The 13,242-nt window shown below is 40.4% G+C and overlaps 1 protein-coding gene across 5 annotated transcripts in view; it reads left to right on the forward strand.

Annotated features, from left to right (window-relative positions):
- Positions 1 to 13,242, forward strand: part of cabin1 (calcineurin binding protein 1) — a 139,639-nt gene that overhangs the window by 6,265 nt on the left and 120,132 nt on the right. For all 5 annotated transcript variants that reach the window (XM_079637527.1, XM_079637528.1, XM_079637525.1 and 2 more), the window contains exons 3-11: positions 1,855 to 1,950; positions 2,914 to 3,027; positions 3,170 to 3,304; positions 3,930 to 4,110; positions 5,916 to 6,045; positions 6,140 to 6,289; positions 8,929 to 9,341; positions 11,449 to 11,620; positions 13,089 to 13,225. In XM_079637527.1, coding sequence (XP_079493653.1) covers positions 1,855 to 1,950; positions 2,914 to 3,027; positions 3,170 to 3,304; positions 3,930 to 4,110; positions 5,916 to 6,045; positions 6,140 to 6,289; positions 8,929 to 9,341; positions 11,449 to 11,620; positions 13,089 to 13,225 — 1,528 coding nt within the window. The remainder of the gene's footprint in view (positions 1 to 1,854; positions 1,951 to 2,913; positions 3,028 to 3,169; positions 3,305 to 3,929; positions 4,111 to 5,915; positions 6,046 to 6,139; positions 6,290 to 8,928; positions 9,342 to 11,448; positions 11,621 to 13,088; positions 13,226 to 13,242) is intronic.

Below are 13,242 nucleotides of genomic sequence, written 5' to 3' on the forward strand. Positions count from 1 at the left end.
CTGACACTCACTCACTCGCTCACTGACACTCACTCACTCGCTCACTGACACTCACTCACTCGCTCACTGACACTCACTCACTCGCTCACTGACACTCACTCACTCGCTCACTGACACTCGCTCACTGACACTCACTCACTCGCTCACTGACACTCACTCACTCGCTCACTGACACTCACTCACTCACTCACTCGCTCACTGACACTCACTCACTCACTCGCTCACTGACACTCACTCACTCACTTACTCGCTCACTGACACTCACTCACTCACTTACTCGCTCACTGACACTCACTCACTCACTTACTCGCTCACTGACACTCAATCACTCACTTACTCGCTCACTGACACTCACTCACTCACTTACTCGCTCACTGACACTCACTCACTCACTCACTTACTCGCTCACTGACACTCACTCACTCACTCACTCACTTACTCGCTCACTGACACTCACTTGCTCACTGACACTCACTCACTCACTTACTCGCTCACTGACACTCACTCACTCCCTTACTCGCTCACTGACACTCACTCACTCACTTACTCGCTCACTGACACTCACTCACTCACTTACTCACTCACTGACACTCACTCACTCACTCACTTACTTACTCACTCACTGACACTCTCGCACTCACTCACTTACTCACTCACTCACTCACTTACTCGCTCACTGACACTCACTCACTCACTTACTCACTCACTGACACTCACTCACTCACTTACTCACTCACTGACACTCACTCACTCACTCACTTACTCACTGACACTCTCGCACTCACTAACTTACTCACTCACTGACACTCACTCACTCACTCGCTCACTGACACTCACTCACTCACTCACTCGCTCACTGACACTCACTCACTCACTCGCTCACTGACACTCACTCACTCACTTACTCGCTCACTGACACTCACTCACTCACTTACTCGCTCACTGACACTCACTCACTCACTTACTCGCTCACTGACACTCAATCACTCACTTACTCGCTCACTGACACTCACTCACTCACTTACTCGCTCACTGACACTCACTCACTCACTCACTTACTCGCTCACTGACACTCACTCACTCACTCACTCACTTACTCGCTCACTGACACTCACTTGCTCACTGACACTCACTCACTCACTTACTCGCTCACTGACACTCACTCACTCCCTTACTCGCTCACTGACACTCACTCACTCACTTACTCGCTCACTGACACTCACTCACTCACTTACTCACTCACTGACACTCACTCACTCACTCACTTACTTACTCACTCACTGACACTCTCGCACTCACTCACTTACTCACTCACTCACTCACTTACTCGCTCACTGACACTCACTCACTCACTTACTCACTCACTGACACTCACTCACTCACTTACTCACTCACTGACACTCACTCACTCACTCACTTACTCACTGACACTCTCGCACTCACTAACTTACTCACTCACTGACACTCACTCACTCACTCACTCACTGACACTCACTCACTCACTCACTGACACTCACTCACTCACTCACTCACTGACACTCACTCACTCACTCACTCACTCACTGTCACTCACTCACTGTCACTCACTCACTGTCACTCACTCACTGTCACTCACTCACTGTCACTCACTCACTGTCACTCACTCACTCACTGTCACTCACTCACTGTCACTCACTCACTCACTGACACTCACTCACTCACTCACTCACTCACTCACTCACTCACTCACTCACTGTCACTCACTCACTGACACTCACTCACTGACACTCACTCACTCACTCACTCACTCACTCACTCACTCACTCACTCACTCACTCACTCACTCACTCACTCAGTGTCTTCTGTCGATCACAGATCCGGATTGCTGCTCTGAATGCGGCGTCTCAGGCTGCGGATGAGTATGAAGACTCATTCAGAAGCACTAAGCCAAGTCAAACTAAGGAAGCCCAGGTGAGTCGGATGCTTTCAAAGGTTCATCCTAAGTGACTTTTAATTTTCTCTGGACTATTTTGTGTTGTGTTAAACCTGTAAAGCCTGACATAATGAAATAATAGTCAGGATGGAAGTTTGTTTCCATCATAACATGAGACAATTTTTAGACAAAATGTTTTTTTGTGTGTTGATTATCATAATTGATACATCGGGCTTTTATGGCTCAACTTTTCTGGTATAGTGAGACTATGGAGCTCAAACTCACCTCAATTTTATTCAGAGAAAAAATATGCAATTTGGTGCAGATTTTGATATTTATATGGACAAAAAGGAAGATGAAATTCTGATGCTTGATTGTAAATCAATGAGATCTTTATAACAAACTACTGACATAAAACACGTATAAATATCAGTCGTCACTCTATATCTGCCAATAATATGTCTCACTAAGATGATATTTAAGTGCTTAGTTTTATGATCAAAGCTCTGTAGTTTTAAAACATATAGTGCAATGGAATATAATGAAGTTTGAGATTTGAGACTCACATTTGAGACTCATTTTTTCTAAAAGAATGATGTATGGATAATCTAGTAAACCTAAGTTGCTTCAGTCCAGTAAGTGTTCATCTTAAAATATTACCGGTACTAACAATAAAAAATTATTGCTACATTTACTTTACAAAAATCAGTAAAGATTTCACAGCCACATGAGCCACGAACTGAAGGTATATGTTTGTACAATAATACTAAAAGGTCTTTTACTTGATAAAACAGTCTAAACGATCAATCAGACGACAGAAGGCATGTGGTAGATTGTGTGTGACAGGTTTATCAGCAAAGATAATGATTTAAAGATAAATCATCATTTAGAGACTGTAGAAATGTAGTATCACATATGATACTACAGGCGTTATAGGATTAAGAAAAAATAAGATAGTTGTATATCAGGTATAACCATTTCCCTTCTCATGTGTATTGCAGGAGGCAGAAGCGTTCGCACTGTATCATAAAGCTCTGGATCTGCAGAAACATGACAAGATTGACGAGTCTGCCAAAGCCTACCATGATCTGCTCAAGACCCCACTGCTCAAGGAGGTACAGCAGACTCCGTATCACACCTTACCACGAGATCCAGAGTCTCTTTTCATTTGTGCTTTATTTGGACACCAGTGGTTTTATATTTTGCAAAGGCAGTTTTGTGACCACATTTTGGTGACTGCTTTTTTTCTTGCACCAGGCCGTGGCATCTGAAGATGAGAAAGTAGGACTGAAGCACCCTGGGCTGATGTTGAAGTACTCCACCTATAAAAACCTGGCCAGTCTTGCTGTGCTCAGAGATGATCTCGACACTGCCATGGACTTCTATGTAAAAGTAAATGCATATTTTAACAAATCTGAACAAAATTTAGGGTGCATAATTCATCCCACATGCATATTTAGCCGTTTTCTAGAACTATACTGCCGTTCTGAAGTTTGAGGTTAGTACAATTATAATTTGAGAGAATTACGTTTATTTGGCAAGGACACATAAAAAAAAGTGTGAGTAAATACTTTAAATTGTTGCAAAAGATTGTTCTTTTAAATAAACACCATAAAAATATGAATCAGTAGAACTGTCTTCAACTTTGATAATATTAAGAAATGTTTCTTGAGCAACAAATAATCATGTTAGAATGATTTCTGAAGGATCATGTGACAGTGAAGTCTGGAGTAATAATGCTGAAAATATAGCTTTGATCACAGGAATAAATGACATTTTACAATATATTCACATAGAATTGCAATAATATTTCACAACATTGCTGTATTTACTGCATTTTAATCGAGTAAATGTTGCCTTGTTGAGCAGAAGAGTCTGCTTTCAGAAACATAAAAAAATCTTAGCGTATGATAGTGTACATTTGATGTTCACATGGCATTGACTCCTGCAATGTAGCAGAAAGATCCTCTGAACGGGCAGTTTGGAGTCACACAGTTCACGTCTGCTTGTCTTGCAGGCTGTCATGCTGGACTCCACAGATGTGAATATGTGGTTTAAAATGGGAAGGTTGGCCCTGAGGAAGGTCAGCATGCCTTTGGCCCGTCATGCCTTTGAGGTGGGCTTGCGCTGTAACCCGGACCACTGGCCCTGCCTGGACAGTCTCATCACGGTCCTCTATTCTCTCAGTGACTACAGCTGTGAGTCCAGAAACCTCTGCACAACATCACACACGCCATTCCCATCATCACTGTTCCAGGAGTTTTGATTTTAGATCCCCATATATTCTAGAATCAGATCAGATCACAGCTATTGCAGTCATCAGCTTTACATTTTATTCTTGTTGACACATCATTGCCATATTCCAGAATGACAATGTCAAGATTCAACCGGCTCAGATTGTGAAAGAATGGTTGGGAGGGAGCATGAAGAATCATTTTCACACATTAATTGTAAGCATGAAACCAAAAATGTATGCACCTCTTAAAGGGGCATTTCACCCGTGGGAACATTAATCTTTATTGAAAGTGGGTCATATATGTAGTCGAAATGTAACAACAATTTTGAATTTGGTGCCTTCTGGACCGAGGAAACACAAAGAGTAACTTTAGTGTGCATTTGTATGAAAGACAACAACTCCCACAATGCCCCACATTGCACAGCCCCGCAAGCTACTCCCACTCGCCGCTGTTCATATGCGGTGCGAAACTAGGATGATTCACAACACAACCGTCCTTGTCCTCGCCTGAATCCGAAATTTCGTCCAGGAGAAATTGGCATCGATGAACATCTTTGCTGCAGACGGACTCTATCTCTGTGTCCGTAGATGCACAGGCACCAGCAGTCCGCGAGCTCCTCGTCCGCGACCCTCGGCTACAGAATCCGCAGAGGCCGCCTCCTGTTTCTCCATCAGCCTCAGCTGCTCTTCACTTTATTGCGGCTCGTAAAAGTAGCCACGCACATCTGAGTCGAGCATCAGACTTTCGAAATCCTCTTCTTCCTTATCATATTGAGTACCTTCTGCCATTATCATAACTTCACATCTGGCTCAACAGCGCCTGTTAGCTTAGGTTCCAAACAAGATGGCGGATATTGCTTTTAGTTTTTGGGTTAAGTCCCACCTACTGATCTGTAATAGGTCTGTAGCGCGAGTGAGTCCCACCCCCTGGATAAATGAGGAACGAGTGTTTGTAGTCTCAACCCCTCTACAAAGATATTTGACTTCCTGCTTAGAATGACGCAAAATGACGATTTTTACATCATTATAAGCTGGAACTGCAACACTGAAATCCTTATTTCTCCCGTCTCAGGGGAAAATGAGGGAATAATGCACGACCATTCAAAAATATGACTGGGTTTCTAACTATACAAAGCTTAATGCAAATGGGTGAAGTGTCCCTTTAATGGAAATAACATCACTACATTTATTTCCAAGAGGTGGAATCAGTTTTTGTTCAAGATCTTGTATTGACAAAGCTAGAGTCCAGCACTCTGTAAAGTCTCCTCCAGCACATCCCAAAAACTCTTTCAGTGAATTTAAGCTCTGGACTCAGAGGTGAACATGATCCTTCAAGCTCCTCACAATCATTCTTTCACAATCTGAGCCGGATGAATCTTGACATTGTCATCCTGGAATATGAACATGGTGTGCCTTCCTACATGGATGTTTAAGAAATGAAAAGCTACACACTCCATCAATTAGGGTTAGAAGAACTATTGCCAAACGTATAACATGCTAGAAATATAATAATCACTGCAATCCAGTCATAGACTCTTAAGCATTTGCCTATTTAAATCCAAACAGCGACTTTTTTTTTGGCCGGGCAGTGTGTATTGCAGTAACACAAAATATTGCTATGATGTTCTTGTAATACAAGAAATGTAACACTTCTAAAGCCAAGGCCACTGAACAAGTAGGCGATTACGGTTGTGAATGCGGTTTCGTGTTTTCTAAACCTTGGTTTCCTGCCTCAGTAGCTGATGTTCCTGTCTGTTTGTCCCGCAGGTTGTTTGCACTACATCTGTAAGGCTCTGGAGAAGGACATAGGCTACAGTAAGGGCCGAGTGCTCAAAGAGAAGATCTTCGAAGAGCAGCCCTGCCTCAGACGAGACGCTATGAAGATGTTCTCCAAACTGTATGCACCTTTTGCTAATTATGTGGCATCCAACATTTGTCCTGTTGAAGAATAAGCTTGTCTGAGTTTGCATCTGTGTGTGTTTTGGCTGCAGTGGTGTGTCAGTGCAGTATGTGGATGTAGATGAGGATGAGGCTCACAGCATTGTGGAGGAAGCGCTGGAACTGAGACGACAGAGACAGGCTAGATTCACACGGCACCCGGTGACTGACCTGCAGCTGGTTCAGCCCATCAAATACTTCACGTGAGTCCGTGCCACTAGTAATCTACAGATTGATGCTTTAATTCATCTTACAGATTGTTTTAAAGAAATATCATGGGTTAATTGAATCACTTTTTAAATCATAATACACAATAAAACTATACAAAGATTAAAATAAAATGTAATACCATTTATGTCATTTATATATGTCTATGTATTTTTTCTTTGTGTTCCTCCCTATGAGAACATATTGATGTTTTCAGAGCTTGACATTAACACTCGTCAAATCACCAAATATGTGTGTATTTCAGCAGTGGTGCGTAACGCAGTCACTCCTACTAGCCAATTTGGCCGGTTGAATTGTATATGTAATATATACATTTTTCAATTGTTGTCTTTTATAAAGGCATCTGAAATAATAAATGTTGGCATCGTAGTACCAGTGTTTCCTCTAGGATTTTTTCCAGCTGTGGTGGCAGGCCCATTTCCCCAGGGGGAGGGGGCGCCGCCCATGAGTGATATTCCCATGGGCCACGCCCCCTTGCCCCAGGCGTTTAAACCTCCCCTAAGTAATATAATTAGGGATGGGTATCGATTCAGATGTTCCTATTCGATTTCAATTCGCAAGCTCGATTCAATTTCGATTCTCGATTCGACTCAATGAATATAGATTTAACACAAAACCTATATTTATAAAAAAGAACAGTGAACACAAGTTTACGAGTGGTTAATTAATAAAAAGAAATTAAGAGCCAGTATATTAAACTCTTATTATTTTAGGTACACTTGGGTACATTAAAACAGAACCCAACCATATATATATCGAATGCATACAATGCATAGACAGGATTTTGATGCAAGATGAAAAATCGATTCTTGAAAAAGTCAGAACAGTCTCATGCCTTGATCAAACAGGATCAGGTTATTTTATGTTTAAGAGAAAACAAACACAAAATCTCACTGCATTAGAGTAACATGGAGGCTGCAAACCTATGAAGTGTAGGAAAACTAATACTGGCTTTTGGGTGATGTATAAATAAATATGGGGGGAAAAAATCGATTCATAGCCTTTGAGAATCAATATTGAATTGACCACATTTAAAAAAAACGATTAATCGAAAAATAGTTTTTCTAGTTATAATATGAAAGGTTCCAATTTACTGCGGCAAAGCGATTATGCGCATCCCGTGCGCCGAATGATGCACTTGAAGCGACTCGAAGTCACAGCGTGCAGCGCTTCGCATTGAAAAGTTAAAAGCACAAAGCGAAGAGATATTTGATGCTTACTGTATTATATCTATGCAACAGTTTATTGAGCCTTTTCTTTTAACAGTTTTAAATTTCAGTTACAGTGCGCATGAAGAACAATTCATAGTGCTCTCTACTCCAGTGCTGTAATCTAACAGAACTAACGCAATAAACTCCAACAAGATAAAGTCATTTTATGCAAACCATAGACCTTTATCTACAAATAAAGTATAATAATGTGAACATTGATCTTAGAGAGTGTCATCGTGTTACTCGTAACCGAACGCGACGCGCTGTTTGAATTCTGAATGGAGAATGACTGAGGAGAAATGAGTTTTCATTAACTTTAACTTAACGACTTAAATATTCATTTTTACCTCACATTATGCTATCAAATGTCTTTAGATGTCTTGGAATATAGTGCACGAAAACTTTATGGTGCTTTACAATGTTTTTTATGCTTTTAGTGGGGCTTAACAATAACACAATAGTATGCACAATTATCGGACCTCACTGAGAAGCTGCAGCCGTGGCGGGAGGATTTTTGGTGTGGCGGCCCACCACGGCAGAATGAATGTAGCGGAAACACTGTAGTACTGTCAAAAATATAGATTTTTTTTATACATATTAATACTGAAATATCTGAGATGCTTCCAATACTCATTTTCCGCAGGACAGAGACACGATGCCAGTTGCGCTTTCTCTCTCTCTCATCTCTCCGACAGCGAGAGACACACAAACCTTCCCTCACTCACTCGATTCATTTGCTCCGGATGAATATTGGTGTTACAGGGCTTGAATTTCAGCGTGTAAATGCGCGTATATTTCTCATTCCAGCAGATTTTGTGCACAAACACCCTAAGTGCGGCACATAAAGCTGCCTCTCAGTACTAAACGGAGTTATTTTTCACTGCTTATTGCGCTTAAACAGTAAATACACACAATATAATGTCAAAATGCCGGTCTTGGTGAGTATTCACGTAAACTCAGCTATGTTTTAAACAGTTGAGAAAGAAAACGCATGTGTTGTGCAGTATATTGGATCTGTCCGTCAGGTCTTAAAGTGACAGCAGCCTAATATTCCTGCTGCCAAAATTATGAGATAATATTAAAAGTATCTATATGACAGTTTTTCCTATGGTATCGATGTCAAAATTGTGGCCAGTGAAAATGCTGAGTGGCTAGAATGAATGATGAAAACAGTTGTGCTGCTTAATCTCTTTACAAAAAACGTTTATTTAAATTTAAAAAACGTACTGACCCCAAACTTTTGAACAGTAATTTGTATTGCCCACCACTAGTTACAACTCAAAATGCATTCTTCAATTGTTTTATTTTATGCCTTATTTAAAAATATATATTATTTAAGTCAAAAAGGCTCGCTGACGTACTTAATTCAAATTTCTCTGTGTGATGTTTTGTTATCCATATAGGTGGAAGAGTGTGGGGGAGAGTTTTTTGGCCATGTACAAACACCAGAACGCTTGCCTGGTCCCCCGGCCTGACTTTGGCCGCCGAATTGATTTGTCAATGTACCGTGACCCGGAGTGCCTCCTGCAAATGCCCACCAGCACACCAGTGCCCGTCCCTGCTGCTCCAGACCCTCCTCAGCCTCCCATGATCGTCATTGTACCTCAAGCCCCCCCTGCCCCCCCTCCTGTTCCCATCAGCCCAATCTCCAGTCAACCCCCGTCCACCGAGCTGCTTATCCCGCCGCACGCCGAAGCCATCGCTCCTTCAGGAGTGCCACAGAGCCAGAGCATTATAGAGATCAGCACAACCACAGTCACCACTACTGTTGCCAACGGAGCGGAGGATGCTGCTCTTACCACGGTTACTACTGCGGGTTAGTATGAATGCATACATGAGGCATGAACATATAGACCCCTTTGGTGACGTTTTTTTGTGGGCGGAGCTTAGGTGGTTGCAGAACGATCCCTCTGGCCGCTTCACTAACGTTAGTTTGCAAGTTTTGTTAGCTTGTTTTTCAACAATGACTGTAGAAAATTTCTATTTTATCTTAATGTGCAAGGTCACTCACTGTCCAGGACCGCAATTGTTATTTGCAAAAGTTAATTTTAATGGACGAAACCAGATTGGCTGACCCGTACACGCTCAGTCAATGATGGACGATCTGACAGGAATAACGTTAACTCTACCTCCGATTGAGAAGGTTTAATTTACACCTACCCGATAGAGAAACCGAGCGTAAAGAGAAACTGAGGGCATATCTTCTTTAGATGCCTAAAACTATGTGCTGAAGGGTCACGTACAAGACTTGTGTGGTACGATCCGAAGTTCTGCCTAGCCAGCGCCAAGGCCAGAAGACATGGTAAAGAGTGACATTACGGTGCAATTTTGATGTGAATATTTTCTAGAAATTCCAAAATTCCAGATACAGCATATTCATTTTTTAACTATGTGTTTGATTACCCTTTCTTACCAGGTTCTTCAAAAAGTCTAGTCACAATCAATCAAAACAATGTATAATCATAGATGATTCACAAGTAATCACAATAATTTAGAAAACATTATGCAATAATATTGTGGAGCCTGTACTCCTTCGATTACCCAACACAACAAGATGACATTTAATAATAATAATTTAAGCTTTTTATTATGTAGTCGAATCTGTGCTGGTTTGTATTGGCCGCCTCCAGTTTTCACTTTGTTCTGCAACCAGCTAGCGCTGTGGCGTAATTGTGACGTTTGCGCAAAAGGGGTCTATACAGTCAGGGTTTGAAATTAACACCCGCCAACCCACCAAATGCGGTTAAAAAACAACTGTGGCGGGTAACGCGGTCAAATCATGAGCCAATTTGGTGTGTTACTTATTATGTTTACTCACTTTGCTGGGGAAGTTTGTGTAAACCAAATCTGCGCAGATTTAGTGCATATACTCAATTCGTGAGTCACCATGATATATTGAAAACAGCGTATTGAGCAGAATCTGCACATATCTGGGTTACATGAACATGCACTTCACTACAGCGTGGCGCGCTTGTACATGTGCATTGAAGCAATAGCGAAGATTAAAAAGCATTTGATTAACAGAAAAGACATTGTTCTTGTCCAACAGCCAACATTTTTTTTTTATGTTCTTTGTACTAAAACACATTTTTAGTGATGAGGATGAAAGAGGAAGGGTGGATATGGATGGACAGATTTAGTTTGAATAAGAAATTAGTGTATGAAATCCAAATTTTATAATATAATTTGTATAAGCTGTGACAGTTTATCTGGTTCATTTTTTTGAGGGCTAGTAGAAGTTCTGAATGGCCGGTAACTTAACTTAGTAGCCAAATTGGCCGGTGAGTAAAAATGTTAATTTCAAACCCTGTATACAATCAAACCAAAAATTATTCAGACACCAGATATCATTTGTTTTTACTAGTGTGTGCAGGACACTATAGTTAATTTATGTAAGTAAGGATAGCAAAATAAAGTAAACTGTGACATATTATAACCAATTACTCTTCATACAGTGACCACCAGTAAAACTTTTGGGACCAAAAATGATTCAGACACTTTGACATGACCATGTTTTGCTGAAGTGTTTTTCCTTTAATTGCTAATGCTCTTTTTACACACAGACTGAACACAATGAAGCATTGCTTGGTAACTGGTTGAGCTAAACTGGTATTATCTAATTGTGTAGTTAAATTTAACAGCTGACAGATATTCAACATAATTCATCTGTGAGACAGTCTAACAGAAGCATGGACAAAACCAGTGAAATATCCACTGATTTGATAACTCTGAGTTCTTGTCATACTTTATTACCATTTTCAGCGAATAAACTGTGATAATGTGAGAAATATTGAAGGTGTCTGAATAAATTTTGGTTTGACTGTGTGTAATGTGAGATACAGAACTGAGATTAACGATGTGAAGATTCCTATCACAGATATATTTTAAAAGTAACACTGACACTGATGATGTTGACCCTACAGCTCTGGACGCTGCCTTGAGTGATAAAGCGAAAAAAGGCACCAAGAGAAAACGTGTGGTAGAGGACAACATAGAGACGGCAAAGAGGCGCTCTGCACGTGTCCGCAACACCAAATGCAAGAAAGAAGAGAAGATTGACTTCCAAGAGCTTCTGCTCAAATTCCTCCCTTCTAGGTGTTTATTTTACTAATAATCTATTTAGGGTTTTTGTTGAGCCTGCTGTGTGTGACCGTATCAAGCAAAGCTCTGAGACATTTAGTCAGACATGTGCTTTATATTTTTGTTTTGTCACATTGAGTGAATCCTCCCACAGTGAAAGCTCATTAGACCAAAACCGTGCTCCACATAACTGTACAGGTGAAACTGGAAAAATTAGAATATGGTGCAAAAGTTCATTATTTCAGTAATTCAACTTAAAAGGTGAAACTAATATATTATATAGACTCATTACATGCAAAGTGAGATATTTCAAGCCTTTATTTGTTATAATTGTGATGAGTATGTCTTACAGCTTATGAAAACCCCAAATTCAAAATTATAATATTGTGAAAAGGTTTTCATAAGCTGTAATAAGCCATAATCATCAAAATTATAACAAATAAAGGCTTGAAATATCTCACTTTGCATGTAATGAGTCTATATAATATATTCTTTTCACCTTTTAAGTTGAATTACTGAAATAAATGAACCTTTGCACCATATTCTAATTTTTCCAGTTTCACCTGTACATTAGATATCAAATATACATGTGCTTTCATTGCCTGTAGTGTCAACACAGCTAAAGTGAGACATCTTCTGATTATTTGTCAGTCATTGTTTTAAAGTGCCCCTATTATGCTATTTTAAAGGTTCAATTAATTTTGTTTTGGAGTCTCCTACAATAGGTTTACATGTACCCAAGGTTAAAAAACATTTACATTTTCTCGTAATATACGTTGCAGCATCAGCTCTTTTCTCACAGTGTCCGAAACGGTTCAATAAAGGATTCAGTCTCTCTAAACCCCTCCTTTCTGAGAGTTGCTCTGCTCTGATTGGTCAGATGCTCCAGTCTGTTGGGATTGGTCGAACAGCGCATGCCGGAAACCAAACACCCATTACCAATGAAATTTAGCACCGGATTTTTCTAAACAAATGATAAAACAGTGATAAGAACTGTAACAATGGCGTCGGTTTTACTGTATCAAAAGTGAGTCCTCATCCTTTGGGTGTGCATCAAATTCGTTTTTTTTTTTTTTTTTTTTCAGCACAGAACAATTTGTTTTGTCGACAACACGAACCAAATTCTTCCAGTCTCAGTTACAACTGCAGTGTCTGAGGGTCAAAGTACACGCTGTTCACGAGCAGCCAATAAACACCATAGACTGGCATTATGCAAATTTGTTACAAACCTACATATGTTCATGCAGGAAGTAAGTCTGGAATTACTGACGACTCGTTTCATGCGGTTCAGAATAACTCCATTTATCATTTGCAGAACTTTTACATTCATGAACAGCTTTATTACACACTGCATGAAAGGTCATATCTGAAAAAAAGCATAATAGAGGCACTTTAAATTTGGATACTCCCAAAATGCCAAGTCAAAAACATACTCAAAAGGTCTTCCTTTATGTTGCTTTTACTTGAGCTTCTTTATTTTCAGGCTGAAAAAGTTTGAAGATGATGAAGATGAGGAGAGTCTCAGTAACATGGACTCTCATTGTAACGTCAAACCTGATTCCCAGTTGAACCGCGGCTCCGGGTCCAACTCCTCTGAGTATATCATCTCTATGGAGTCAGGTACAGAAACTGAGGTT

This window comes from Phoxinus phoxinus (genome assembly GCF_949152265.1).
Source record: "Phoxinus phoxinus genome assembly, chromosome: 15".
NCBI lineage: Eukaryota > Metazoa > Chordata > Actinopteri > Cypriniformes > Leuciscidae > Phoxinus > Phoxinus phoxinus.